The sequence below is a fragment of the Pelophylax lessonae genome (assembly GCF_965119305.1).
Source record: "Pelophylax lessonae genome assembly, chromosome: 6".
Lineage (NCBI taxonomy): Eukaryota > Metazoa > Chordata > Amphibia > Anura > Ranidae > Pelophylax > Pelophylax lessonae.
In genome coordinates this window covers 284,921,135-284,936,752 of record NC_138773.1, presented here as the reverse complement: position 1 = coordinate 284,936,752, position 15,618 = coordinate 284,921,135, and the positions used below count along the sequence as shown (strand labels likewise).

Below are 15,618 nucleotides of genomic sequence, written 5' to 3'. Positions count from 1 at the left end.
GATTAGAGGAGAAGCGTTTTAACCTCAGGCAACGTGGGGGGTTCTTTACTGTTAGGGCTACAAGATTGTGGAATTCTCTACCACAAGAGGTGGTTTCTGCGGGTAGTATGGTGACTTTCAAAAGACTCTTAGACTTACATCTCAAGTATCAGAACATTCAGGGGTATCAGAGATGATTACGGCCACACACACCTACATAGGTTGAACTGGATGGATTATTGTCTTTATTCAACCTCACCTACTATGTAACTATGTAACTATGTAACTATGTAACTATGATTGCAGTCAGATAGCAAACATCCATATACACTTTAGCATTTAACATTCATTATTATTTAATATAAAACAAAAAAGGAAAAAAACCCTGTGTAGGTTTTTATTTTATTTTTTTTAGTTATTGACTATAGCAATTTACCATGGGCTTCTGGTGTCTGTCATATTATAGGGTTCTAGGAATAATAATAAACATTATTATTATTAGTATTATTAATAATAATAATAATAATACTAATAATAATAATAATAATACTAATAATAATACTGATAATAATAATATTAATAATAATAATACTAATAATAATAATACCATACTAATCTATAACTAATTTATGCAGAATAAGCTTTAACTCTTTATTATTATTCTTATAGATACGAAGACTAGTACTTTAAAAAAAAAAAAATGAAACTTTGCAACTAACCACTCAACTTTACAAATTTATGACAAGTGAGCTTAACCTCCCCTGGGCAGAAGGATTATCCTAAAAAAGGATGTGTGTGTGTGGGCGGGGGCTCTATTGTAGTATAAAACAGTTGAAATGCAAATTGTGCTCTTATTGTACCCATAGCACCCTCATTGCATGAAAATATATGGCATTCATTTGTAAATGGGATTTTTTTTTTTTAAAGTTAAATGTTACTTTCATCCAAACAGCAAAAGCCTTCCGTTACAGAGGCAGTCCAGGTGTTAACTGCAATTAGTAAGAATTAATCAAAATTGATGTACTTTTTTATTAAACAAATAAATACACAACAGTAAGAAGCAACTGAACATAGAAAAAAATGAAAGCATTAAAGTATTATCTTGTTTTAAACTGTGCGGTTAAGGAGTCATGCTGTGCAAAACTATTTTCATTGCAGAGGAATTATTGTTTTAAGTGTAGCTATTGATTATCTTTTTTTTTTTTTTTTTAAATCTTGTCTAAATACATCTGATTAGTGTCATGCAATGATGCAGCCTGTTAGGCTTGCTTTATATTCTGTATCGCTGTGATTCTTTTTCTCTTTTCTTTATATCTCGTATGATTTTAGAAAAAAAAAAAAAAAAAAGCACCTGGTGAGAGAGGAAAATAAATTTTAGTTGAAAGCTTTTGTCTAAGGCTCAGTTTCTATTCTTCTATTTTCATGCCCTTAAAATGCTCAATTACTGGCCATGCCACAGAGAGAAAGAATGCAGCCTATATGGGACCTAAACCTTTTCTGCTGAAGAGATTTTTTTTTTTTTTTGTTTTTGCTTTTGCACCCCATCAACACCACTCACCTAATTAAGTCTGATACATCTAGTCGGGGGAAAAATGATTTGCTTGAAATTCTTTTTTAGATTTCACTTAATGAGTTTCTATGTCTTTTGTCTGCTTGATTAGTGTTGTCTTTCCTCCCTTGGAATTATCAGATGAGTTACGGATTTTGTCTAAAGGCCTATGTAACACAGGGAAAAAAATGTTATTATTTAAAGAGGGTTTTTTTAAAGTGTAAGTTGATTTCAAATAATTCATAAATAATAAAATGATAATTCTATTCCGTGAGTCTTTTTAAAAAATATTCAGAAATAATACTGCCTTTTTAAAATAGCTGATGATAACCTCCAAGCTCAGGTGAATTCACAGGGGTTGATTTACTAAAGGCTAATAGGTTGTTCTTTTTGCAAGGAATTTCCCTTTAGCTTACTGAATGCAGTGATGATTCACTTTGCAAAGAATACTTAACCATGTGCAAGAAAAAAACTAAAACAATATTTTTGTCAGCACATGATTGGATAAGGGAAGTCTGCAGACCTTCATCTGATTTACTCAGCTAAGGGAAAATTCCCTTGAAAATAGAGAAAACTTCTTTGCAGAGTGAACAGCCTATATAAGTTTAGTATATAATCCCCTTTGACTCCATGCCTGCGCTATAATTGCAAAGAGAACAAGTTTTTGTTTACAAACCCAATTTTTTGGTTTCCAGGTACCCCCCTTTCCCAATCCTAAATTTGAATAGATCCAACCTAGGCCAAGAATATGGCCAGTTTGGACCGTTACTCAGGCCATATGGATGTGTTTGGCTTATGTGACCCAGATCACTTGGGAGTCCACAAGGGCACGTATTAGGCAATCCCTCTCTCGGCAAACCTTTTTATAGCATTGCCCTGTCCCCCTTCTCTTATGATATCCTGTTTTTTTATCTCCTTGTCACACGCGTAAAGAATTCCACTTCTTTGCCCATGTGAGTTTATCACACGAGCCATTGAGGTTCTCAGTCTGTCAGAGCATGGAGGGATTGAAGATAGCATCCACCATCATTTCCCCAAGTGCATGAACAGCACCAATTTGAAGTGAGGAGCTTATTAGTGGTAACAACACTGATAATCTTTCTTCGCAGAGTGCATATCAACCTAGCCCTGACAGTAAATTTACCACAGGCCTACAGTGTTGTTACCTTCTGGAGAATGCTGGCTCACATATAATTGTTACTAATGCCCTGTAACAGAGTTTCCATGCACCTTGCTTTTTTAAAGTTTTTGTTATAGGTGAGGTCGCCCCGACAAGTAGCGTCGCCCCAGTGTGAACGGGGTCTCACAGTTTCAGTTGAATTATGCAGAACTTACATACAGTAGTGTTCTAGAGAATTACACCTTTTAACATTACCCGTAGCCGTTTCAGCAGGCCTCTTGGGTTGGGTGCTTTTTTTGGCAGTATACAGCACAAGGAGGTGCCAATCCAGGTGACAGGTTGGGCAAAAAGGTCCGTCCCCATGCTAATTTAATAAATACTAGTGCTACTGCACTTACAAGTGCCTCTCTTTCTATTTATATTTCTGTAGAGTTTACTTCTTCTTCTTTGAGTGCTCCTCAAGGGCCCTCTGTGCATCCTCCAGTTGTTCTTAGTCCCTTTGGATGGTAGCCCAGAGAACCAGGATATCCAGAGGTTCCATTCATACAGAAGAAGCCCCCTATTTACCTCCATGGTTCTAGGTAATAAAGACATTGAGGCTCATTTACCATTTTTCTCTTCTTACCTCATTGAAACTGCATCCAAATGTATACAAAGAAAATTGCAATTTTTCTTACCTTTGCCCATGATTAGGTGCTCAAGGTTAACATGGGTTAATGTAGATCTAATTAACCCAATTGAATCATTCAGGTATGCGGGCAGGGCAACTGTGTGGTGGTAATTTAAAGGGACCAGGCAAGATGTCCTTTAAGAACATTCCTATTTATGTAATGAATAGTAAATGGTAAAACAATGTGTTCCAAATTAAAATATTGACAACAAGGCACTTTCACAGTTTCAGTTGAATTATGCAGAACTTACATGCAGTAGTGTTCTCAAGAATTACACCTTTTAACATTTCCCCTAGCTGTTACAGAAGGCCTCTTGGGTTGGGCGCTTTTTTGGCAGTATACAGCACAAGGAGGTGCCAATCCAGGTGACAGGTTGGGCAAAAAGGTCCGTCCCCACGCTAATTTAATAAATACTAGTGCTACTGCACTTAGAAGTGCCTCTCTTTCTATTTATATTTCTCTAGCGTTTACTTCTTCTTCTTTGAGTGCTCCTTAAGGGCCCTCTGTGCATCCTCCAGTTGTTCTTAGTCCATTTCGATGGTAGCCTAGAGAACCAGGATATCCAGAGGTTCCATTCATACAGAAGAAGCCCCCTATTTACCTCCATGGTTCTAGGTAATGAAGACATTGAGGATCATTTACCATTTTTCTCTTCTTACCTCATTGAAACTGCATCCAAATGTATACAAAGAAAATTGCATTTTTTTTTACTTTTGCCCATGATTAGGTGCTCAAGGTTAACATGGGTTAATGTAGATCTAATTAACCCAATTGAATCATTCAGGTATGCGGGCAGGGCAACTGTGCTGCAGTAATTTAAAGGGAATCAACAAAAAGAAAGCAGCGCCAGCTTAGTGAAACATAAGGTTTATTAATACAAAAAACACATAGTGACTTACTCTTAGTTAAGTAAAGGCCGGTACGGTAGGTGAATGGGATCATCCGTCTTCTTGTCCTGGATACAGTTGCAGAAAGGAGGGGTGCAGGGTGCCGGTGGTGCGTGGAGGCTGTTGTCTGGCAGCCTGTCTGGTGCTGCTGTGGTGGTGGAGGACTCTTTGTGGGGCTCCACTTCCTACTTCCTGTCAGCCCGACATCACTTCCTGTGAGGTGGAGGGAAAGATGGGCGTTGCTAGCTTTTATATTTTTCTACCCATTTTTTTACTTTCTATATTTTTACCTCTTTACCACATGGTATGCCACCCACCATCAGAGAGCGCCATGTAATCATTGACTTTATGCTGGTAATTTAAAGGGACCAGGCAAGATGTCCTTTAGGAACATTCCTATTTATGTAATAAAAAGTAAATGGTAAAACAATGTGTTCCAAAGTAAAATTATTGACAACAAGGCACTTTCACAGTTTCAGTTGAATTATGCAGAACTTAATGCAGTAGTGTTCTAGAGAATTACACCTTTAAACATTTCCCCTAGCCGTTACAGCAGGCCTCTTGGGTTGGGTGATTTTTTGGCAGTATACAGCACAAGGAGGGGCCAATCCAGGTGACAGGTTGGGCAAAAAGGTCCGTCCCCACACTAAAGAAGTCTCTAGGGTCTTTTTTTGGACCATCCCTATTCTGTCCCTTCTCCTTATGAATCTTTCCATACACTAGGCCTGTCTCTCCCTGGCTGGTGTGCATCTTCTTCCTGCCTGTGTACTCTCTACACTGCAGATCAAACCAAAATGACCCAGCAGGGACTATATAGACTCACTGAGTTTATGATGGCCCCCAATATTGGGAGGGATTAAGAAAACCATCTGGAGCCCAGTGCAAAGAACACGTCAGGCCTCTGCAAGGTTCTCCTAGTGCCAGAGGTAAGCAGCGATCATGTGATTTATTCAAGCAGTTAACCAGGAAGTAAGCGGGTGATCTGCAAATCGCTGCCTCACTTTCTGTGGTTTCACCTGCCAGAGCAATTTTTCCGCTCAGCAGCTGCACACACAGCACCCTCCCACAGATCTGTGGGGCAGATTCCTAGCATGTTGTTCTGCAGACATGTGGCACTTTACACTGTACGTCTGATTAGTGCAGACAGAAGACAGGCTAAAGGCCCGTACACATGTAGCGATTGTCGGCCGTACGATCGGCCGTCTTTTGTCCGGTGCTGTCCTGTCGGTTGAAAAGTGCTAAAGACTGCACACGAATTTTGTCGGCCAACAACAGCCGACTGCAGAAGTGATGTCATGTGATGGTTAACTTTCCGTGTGTTTTTTCTTCTCTGAGCATGCCCAGTCTTGCTCATCTGCTGTTTGTCGGCCGATTTCTGTACTGACTGGGGAACAATCGGCCGTTCTGGTGTTGGCCAACAAAAATTTTAAAGTCTGCACGCCAGATTCTGTTCGGCCGAAAAGTCGCAGTCGGTTGTCGGAAGCATCATACTAACAAGCCGACAATCGGCCGATCGGTCGGTGGCCGAATATTTACGGCCGACAATCGCTACGTGTGTACAAGCCTTAAATGTATATAAAACAACGCTCACTCTGGTCATCTCATAGTAGTTCTTACACACAACAAGAAAAAAACAAAACAAAGGGAAAGGGGTGATGGGATATCTTTTCAAACTTTTTTGGTGCTCTAGATATATTAAAAAAGCTAATTTGTTTAGAATATACAGTTATTCTGTAAGAACATACAGTTTATGATATTGCTTTACTGATTGTAGAGTGGTGAGATGGGATTTCTTCATTATCTCCAACTGTTTATTATCTACAATTCTTCTGGGGTAACGTCAGCAAGAAAACAACCCCAGGAGTTCTTATTGCATTACAGTGCTATATTTTGTACATATTAAGTACAGTAAGTGTAATTTTTTCCTGGAAAATACTCACCATTTAGACCAGTCCTTTAAAATATCCAATCAGTTGAAAGGGACCCCAAAAATGTCGGTAAAATAGATGTAAACGATAGTTGAATGATATTTAATTTATAATGCACTGTGGGGTCAATTAACTTGGCAAAATAACTAATTTATCCGACCAATGTAGAAATAGTCAAAAAACATGCTTTAAATAACTCATTTGTTCCTTTTTTGCAGTATTTAAAACATAAATGTGTTTTTATTTGACACGTTATTTGGTTCAGGTGTTTTATTTAAGTTTGTATAATAGGAGATAGTACAAAGTACAGAGTATTAGGCTGGGTTTCCACTAGTGCGACTTCAAAGTCGCGTGTCTTCAATAGCGACTTTGTACTTTGATAAACGCGCGACTTGTGTACGAATTTACAACGACTTGTTGCGGCTACGACTTGTTGCGACTTTGATGTATGCGACTTGCACATAAAAGATTCCTTTTCCTGCTAGTGATGTAATTCCTTTTCCTGCAAGTGATGTAATTTCCTGTTTTGGAATAGTAGTGTATGTTGCAGGAAACATGTTGGCTATGCAGTATGTTGGAGCAGCAGTAATTATGGCTGCTGTAGCAGCTGTTATTGATGAGGAAGAAGAGGACCGGAGAAGGAGAAGGCATCGCTTCTGGATCCATCCTGTCATCTCCCAAAGGGAAGAGAGAGGCCAGTTCAGGATCCTTTATCATGACCTCCGTGCTCATGAAGACAAATTCTTTAATTACACAGGGATGTCAATTAAAAGGTCAGAACATATGTTCATGTCAACTCAAATATGTCTCTATGTATGTTATTTTTTACATGGATAATGTTGATAAATGCCATATATGTTTTTTTTTTACAGTTTTGATGAATTGTTGGCTCTGCTCTCCACACATCTAGAGAGACAAAACACTAGATTCAGAAGGAGTATTCCGCCCATAGAAAGACTGATTATCACATTGAGGTAAATTTTCCAACCTACTTACCTCCTGAGGCATTTGGAGAGACACATTATCATGTAATTATCATGTAACATATATGTAGTAGTGGTTGTGATTATGTTTGCCATGTTTTTTTCAACAGTGTCTTTCTCCTGCCTATCTTCTTCCTTCATTTCCTCAGGTACCTTCGTCCAAGCCAGTTTATGCATCATTCTAACATTATTTTTTTATTTTTAGGTACCTGGCAACTGGACATACCTTTACAAGTTTACATTATGAGTTCTTGGTTGGCAAAACTACTGCCAGCTATATTATCCATGATACCTGCAGAGCCATCTGGAATGTTCTTAAGGATTTGGTCCTGAAGAAACCCACTACAGAAGACTGGTGCAAGATAGCAGAATATTTCTGGGACCACTGCAATTTTCCAAATTGTGTTGGTGCAATTGACGGAAAACACATTAGAATATTGAAGCCCATTGGCAGTGGAAGTAAATTCTTCAACTACAAAAAATACTTTTCTTTTGTCTTACTAGCAGTGGCTGATGCCAAATACTGTTTTAGCTATGTAGACATAGGTTCGTATGGAAGCAGCTCAGACTCGAGCATATTTGCGAGATCCACATTCGGAAGAATGTTGAGGGAAGATGGACTTCAGCTGCCACCGGACTGTCCACTACCAGGGACAAACGGACCACCACAGCCATTTGTTTTTGTTGGAGATGAGGCTTTCGCTCTCAGTCATCATCTCTTAAGGCCCTATTCAAATCGGTCTCTGACTGTGGAAAAAAGAGTTTTCAACTACCGCTTAACCAGGGCAAGACGAGTTGTTGAATGCGCCTTTGGAATTTTAGCTAACAAGTGGAGGTTCCTGCACACATCTATCAATTTAAAAATGGATAATGCAATATGTGCAGTCAAAGCAGCATGTGTTCTTCACAACTATGTTGCACTTCGTGATGGGTACAATCATGAAGATTGTGGCATGAATGACATGGAGGGTGCAAGTTTGAGTGCCAGTAGGGGCACAAGCAATGGTGCTACTGTGCGTGAGGGATTCACATCCTTTTTCATGTCTGCTGCTGGTTCTGTCCCCTGGCAGCTGGACGCTATTTCATAATGTATCACACGTTCCAACACAGTCCAATTTTGAATAAAATTCTGTTATGTTTTCCTTATATTTCTGTGCAATTATAACCAAAGTCTGCATATTGTTCCAGTTCTAGCTATAATAAAAATACATTGCTTAACCTTCTGTTTTGCTGTTTTCTACTGTAGATATAATTATATAGCACACACACATTATTGACAGTACTATAGAAGCAAAAATAATCCAAACAAAAACCACAGAGTAGAGTAACAAGGTAATTTTTTTATTTTTTTTTTTTTTCAAAATTTAGAAAAAAATAAACTTTTTATAACAACATCACCAATGTTTTGGAGATACCAGCACCAAAACAATGAAAAAATAAATTAACAGGTAAAACGTTAACAACACCAAAAACAAAAAAAATTACAAATCCTGGTATATAATTGGAGATTCAGTGGACCCAGAATGAGAAATATTTGATGGGCCAGATGGGCTTGGGTAATCACTTGCAGATCCCTGACGGTATTGCCTTTCCGGGAAAGGCGTAACCTGCATGGGAGCAGGTTGGTAAGGTCTTGGTGTGCCAAGGGTGGAGGCAATAGGGGGCGGTATTGGGTGCAACATGCGGGGCCTGGAGATATTCGGCATGTTGCCATACTCATCGTAGTATGGGCGATTAACTTGGTGCCCATACTGTGAACTTGGTGGTGGTGGTGGTGGTGGGTACTGGTAATTGGGGGGATATGTGTGGTGGGGGGAGGGGTTTCCATACATGCTGTAGAGCTTGCCTCCCCAACCACAAAAGATTGGGCGGTTGACATGAGAGCCATCCTTAGTGCATACTTTTTCTCAGGGGGGACCTGCTTGCACATACCCAACAGCACGGTCATGAAAGCAGTGTCATCACACATGCTTTCCTTCATGTGTGCGTTCATTTCCTTCACCACCTTCAGAACCTCCTCCATGGGTTTACCACCCCTAGGATTCGCCCTTGATGAAGACCTTGAGGAAGATCTTCGTGAAGGCCTTTGTTCTGTACTAGGCCCTGGTTCAGCCTCCACCGCAGCAGGAGAATCAATAATGGACAATGGTCTTGATATTACTCCCTCTGATTCCTCACCATCAGGGTCAGGGTCACCAGGGTCTTGGCATCCCTCCTCCTCCTCCTCCTCCTCCTCCTCCGCTGCCGCCTCCTGTGACCCCTCCTGCTGTTCAGAACCAAGTGAGGAGTCTTGCCAGCTTGCTTGGGTTCTGAAATATAATGAATACATTTCAAATTTTAGGAATATTAATATATTTTATATGTCAACTACAGTATCTAAAAAAATGCTGACAACTTACTCTCGCATCTCCAACACCGGCCTTAAAAATTCCAGCTCCTGGGCATGCGCATAAGGGACAATTCTGGAGGACCCAGAACCACTCCTTGCTTCTCGTAATTTTCTGAGATAGCGGTTATAGCAGTCCTTTATGCTTCTCCATCTGGTTTGTAAGGAGTGCACTGAAAAAAAGAAAATAACGGTACTTTACTGTACATATGGGGGCAAGCAGCAATGTGATAAATTGCATATATGAAACACTTACATTTTTCAGTCCATTCTGTACTTGTAAGACAGTCCCAATTTTCAAAATAGATCCTTGCAATCTCCAGCCATGCTCTCTCCTTCCTCACATGGTCCTTATATAAGGGGTCTCGGGTGTCGTATATTGAGGGGCGAGCTCTGACCAGACGAATGATCTCCTCATTATCATGAGAAGTTCTTTTATTCTTCCTGGATCTTGGCATGCTTGCTGTATATAACACTCTCCTCTCCTCTGCTAACTATGGGAAGTGATGTTCTTGGGAGGTGCAGAGATCATGTGATTTGGGGCGGAACATAACAATAAAAAAAATTTACTGTAAACTTCCGTGCAAATCGCAACGAAGTCGCGTTCAAAACCGTGTACTGCGACTTCGTTGCGACTTACATTACCTTCTATGAGGGACATATCGCACTAAAGTCGGCCCAAAGTAGTGCAAGAAGCAATTTTGAAGACGCTGCGTCTTGAGTCGCAGCAGTGGAAACGGTCCATATTGAAAACAATGGGTTTTGACTTGTCATGCGACTTGACATGTGTCAAGTCGCACCGCAAGTCGCACTAGTGGAAACCGAGCCTAAAGAAAGTACAGATGTAGTATAGTTAAGATCTTCCAATAACCATATCAAGTACACATAAAATGTTGTTCATAGATACTTTGATTTCAATGAGGATCGGCCAAAGGGACTAGTGATTGAACACTACTATCTAGGTGTAGCACCCTCCTAGGTAGGTGCTAGGAAAAAGTATATAGGTGGCCCTGTCTGCATATCAGGGGGGCCTTATCATTTAGTTAGGCTGTCACATGTTTCCAGGTGTGACCTGTTGTGTCTAGGGAGTCTCCCCACTGTTTCCAATGAGGGCTCTTATTGGACAGTGGAGGAAACCTAGCCAATAGCACACCAGGGCTTATGGCTATCTCAGTGAGCGGAGTTTGCTGCAATGCACCCTGGGATGAGCTATAAGTCTGAGGGGAGCATGTGACAAAGCGTCTTTGGCGGGAAGCAGAGTACCAGTAGGAGGGTGATGGCTGTCTCTCCTCCTTTCAGCACAAGTGAGAGTGTCCTGGGTGGTCGGCCTACAGGACGGAGGTTGAGCTGAGCTGCAGAGGAGGGATCCAGAGTGCTGTTTACCGAGTGGAGCTGCTGGGCAGAGGTTTCAGAGAAAACAGTATTGTGCGTACTTGAGACTGCCCAGGGGTCTTCCTAGGAGAGGGGGCCACTCCAGAAGGTCAAGGGGATCCAAGAGCCAGCTAACCTGTGGAGAAGGTGTAGACAAAAGGGGGTGCCAATGTTTAAGCCCTGAAGATAAGTGAGAGAAAGAGGGTGCCAGGTGGGCCCTGACGTGTTTAGCAGCGCAGCAGCAGTACAAGTAGCTACCTCAGCAAAGAGTGCTTAAGGGAGCTAAAGAAAGGACTTTGTTATGTAAGAGAGCAGTCCATGGTCAATTTGGAGTTAACAGGCAGCAAGCCAGCGTTAACCAGCATCAACCGGCGTTGCCTGGCATTTAGCCAGCGTCAAGTCAGCTCCAAGAAGCGTTTTCAGTTGTCCCTGGCAAATTGTGCATAGATGAGCCAAAGGAGTTTCCCACTCATTCAAATAAACCTAAAAACCCAAAGATACTGGACTGATCATTGTCTCAGTGCTCACACTTGGAGGAATATGCACAAGGGTACTTTTGTTGCACCCGGTGGCCCAGGAGGACCCATATCCAGTAAAACGGCTGGAAATCCTGCTACATAGGGTTATCTAGGAGAAAACCGAGGAGAAGACAACCCAACCAGATTGGTCAGAATTTGACACCTTATTTCATCACAGACCAGACCCCCAGCTACAGCGGGAAGTAAAACATTTAGCAGTAGGTATTACTACTGCTTTGATGCCACTTGCAGTCTACATGCACTCCACTAATGGGCCTATGGCATTTCTCAGTATGGGTTTGCTGATGATGACAACAGTAGACCATGCCTGTGTAATGTGTGTTAAAAGGGTCACTTGTAGTCCCTGTTGGAAGATGTGTGAGAAGGTGACAATTAGAAGACAGGCACAGCATATTGTCATCTTGCAGATCAGGTGTTTCCTTTCAATTTTGTATATGTTTCATCTGTTATCTCCTACTATAGTTTTTAGTTTGTATTGGCGTTTTATTTTGAATAAACTACTTGTTTTCACTTTTTTCCCCACTTTCTTGTATCTGATCACCTGCAGCAATTTTGCAGTGACATCCCATCTACTTCAATTCCAGTGATGACTGCATAATACTTTTCAGGGTGGGTTTCCTGAAGGTGACAACAGTGCACTATGCCTGTTGAAACAGCTATGGTGCCCCTTGGAAGCCCATGTAACAGGGTGACAACGCAGCACAATTGGGAGACGGGTCATAGCTTTATGAGTATAGGACCCTTTTAGGGGAGTCCCATTTTTTTTTGTTGCCAGATAACATGCTTGTCACTTTAGGTCCTGGAGGAGATAAATAGACAGGTGCGTGAAACTAAGGCAGGTGAGTTTGACCTGCACAGTGAGCGGAGAGGAGTTCTCAGTTGAAATGGGTTTGAAAAGGGACTGCAAAATGTTTCATGTGTAGCAAGGGGTTACTGTGCATTTGGGGTTTTTATGCTCAATTGGTGGGAGAATCTTCTTGAGTCTATACAGAGAGCTTGGGGGGGGAGAGAGGATGGAGAGGTACGGCAGAAGGAGCATACCCCTCAGAGGAATCTTAACTGTCATGACTTGGTATGAACCAATACACTGCAGCACCCTATCCTGATACCTGTCACTGGGGACGAAGTGCAAACAAACTGTCTAAAGTTAGTTTTGAAGAATAATCCTTTTCTGGAACTGTAAATAAGCAATCATTTGGAATGAACCATTTATATGGATTGTAATATGGAGTGTTGCACCATGTTCTTTTTGTAGCATGTTTTCTTAAAACTGTTTCATAAAGCAGTTGAAGAAAACAACCCTCACTGTCTTTTAATGTTCGGTGTAAAGCCCGTACACACGCACAGATTGTTGGCCGTAAATTGTCGGCCAACTTCCGATCTGCCGATTGTAGGCTTGTTAGTATGATGCTTTCGACAACCAACTGCCAATTTTCGGCCAAAAAAAATCTGGTGTGCATGCTATAAAATTTTTGTTGGCCTACAAAGAATGGCCGATTGTTCCTCAGTCAGTACAGATTTCGGCAGACAAAAATCAGATGAGCAAGACTGGGCATGCTCAGAGAAGAAAAAACACACGGAAAGTCAACCATCACATGACATCACTTCTGAAGTTGGTTTTTGTTGGCCAACAAAAGTCCACTGCAAGTCTAGAGCACATTTTAACCAACAAACAACACTGGACAAAAGACGGCCGATCGGTTGGCCAACAATCTGTGCGTGTGTACGGGGCTTAAGTTTTGACGATTGTGTAGAGACAGCAGGCAGTCAGATACTGCAGTTATGCCATACTGATTGGACACCTTAGTTCAGCCACTATCTGGTGGAATAAAAGTGAATAGCAGCCAGTTCAGAATAGGAGTAGTGGTGGCTGATTATGGTGGCTTGTTGGCGGCGGTGACAGGAAAGGTTTTATTTTGTGCATGGGCCATGATATCTGGCCATCCATGTTACACTGGCCACAATAATGAGTAGGGACCTCACGGGATCTGTACATGTAACCACAGTATTAAGAGGCCCTTGTAATGACAAGTACTGATATTCTCGTCCAGGCCTAGGATATGAAAGGATATGATAGGATAGAAATGGAACCTGTATAGTACAGTATATGTACTTTGGGACTGATGGAACTGGTGTTGGGTTTTGGCCCCCTGCCTGATACACAAAACAACTACATGTCAGTACTCTCTTAGGAGAAGATGTCCTCCACATGGGAGAAAGAGTTTTTTGGGAGAGTCCGGCAGGTTAAATGTTTCCTCTACCAGAAAAACGAATAGAACACTTGAGTTACCCAGTAAAAAGGACATTTTTGCCTTGCGTGAGCCCTTTTGTGCAACTAAGCAAGTGGCTTGGTGTCTAGGGTCCCGGTGTCCTGTAATTTTAGTGAAACCAGAAGAAGTCAGCTTATTGTCTGTGATGGCTTTTCCTAGGGAAAGGAGTTTCCCAATGACTGTACCTTTGTTTGAAGAGAATTTCATAAGCTGCAATTTTTGGTTTCTGACCACTTTACATTTGGAAGAGCCCTGAAGTCACTGGGAGTGTGACTACTGACACTATGGGAGCTGAGAAGCAAGCCTTCAAGATGAAGTACATGAAAGATACCTTTATGGCTGGTATTAAAGCTTCAGCTTTGAAAATATCCTAAATTACATTTACATTAGATTTTATTAATTGGATTTACGAATACTTTACCAACCACACTCACCTTACACTAATCAGTGGATTCTGAATGCAGGTGCCCTGTGGTCCACTTCTCTATTGAAAAAAAAGTCCCTCTAACAATATTTTAATTTCGTTTTTTTTTTTTAGTTTCTCCGAGGAGGTTTGATTCTTTTGTCTTTATGGCTCTGCAGAATCAACAGGAAACTTGTTAACTTGCTGGGTTATTTTGACTGCTGATGCACCGTGGCTACTTGCCTGTGGTAACAGGGAGAAAAGCATAACTTGGTATAATTGCTATATTTGCAGTCTGAAGAGAGGTTTGCGTTGATGCTGAAGTTGCTGAATAGGAAAGAAACTGTTGTCTTGGAAAAATAATGCATACGTGTAAAGAATGTTCAATATTTTCCAAATCAAATTCAAAATACTGTTCCATCATCACTTCTTAACTCTGACCAGCTTTCCTGTTTATTCTGAAATACTTTCACACACTAGGATGTATTAATTGTTTTGCATCATAGGCATTAGGAAGATTTATTTAAGAGAAAATACTTTTAAAGTAAAGTTTCAATATATAAAGCTAAACTCCAGACAAACCATGAAATACACAGGTGAGATATATACTGTATATGGGAGGTTTTACCTGACAAAGGATTTGTGTCAAGAAAACCAAGCTCATACCTGTGATCAAAGAAATTTGCATGCTTGCAGAACAGTCCACAGAACTGTGCACAGAAATAGGACCTTGCTTGCATCTACACGAGCATTATGAGCTCGTGCTCATGAGCATAAATGGGAGCATGCATGTTTGCATAGATTTTTGTGCCCAGTGGTTTGTTTAACCACTTTACCACTGGAGGATTTTGCTGTCTTACGTCTGGGCCACTTTTTGTGATTCTGCACTGTGAGACTTTAACTGACAATTGCGTGGTCGTACGACGCCGTACCCAAACGAAATTTACGTCCTTTTTTTCCCACAAACACAGCTTTCATTTGGTGGTATTTGATCACCTGTGCGATTTTTACTTTTTGCGCTATAAACAAAAAAAAAAGCGTAAATTTTGAAAAAATAACAATATTTTTCACATTTTTTATATGAAATTCCCCCAAAAAATGTAAAAATCAAAATCTTTTTAAATTTTTGGCCAATTTTGTTTTCTGCTACCTATGTTTGGTAAAAAAATCGCAATAAGCGTATTTTGATTGGTTTGCGCAAAAGTTATTGCGTTTACTAACTAAGGGAACGATTTCTGTCATTTTTGGTGTTTTTTTTTTTAACGAGTAATGGCGGCGATCTGCAATTTTTTTTGCGGGACTGCGACATTGCGGCGAACAGATCGGACCCTTGACTGACATTTTTGACACTTTTGGGGGTACCAGTGACATTACTACAGTAATCAGTGCTATAAATATGCACTGTTACTGTAAAAATGACACTGGCAGGGAAGGGGTTAATTTTTATTGGTGATCAAGGGGTTAATGTATGCCTGGTGCTTACTGACGTGTGTGGGGGGAGGGGACTATGTGACACAAGGACAGATCGCAGG

The 15,618-nt window shown here is 40.8% G+C and overlaps 1 protein-coding gene across 1 annotated transcript in view; it reads left to right on the top strand.

Moving 5' to 3' along the window:
• The window catches only part of LOC309558739 (uncharacterized protein), a gene marked incomplete at both ends in the record, with an annotated part of 36,250 nt that extends 21,964 nt beyond the window's left edge, over positions 1-14,286 (top strand). The window contains 2 exons of the mRNA XM_082261786.1: positions 7,561-8,092; positions 14,222-14,286. Coding sequence (XP_082117912.1) covers positions 7,561-8,092; positions 14,222-14,286 — 597 coding nt within the window. The remainder of the gene's footprint in view (positions 1-7,560; positions 8,093-14,221) is intronic.
• Between the last annotated feature and the right edge of the window lie 1,332 nt (positions 14,287-15,618).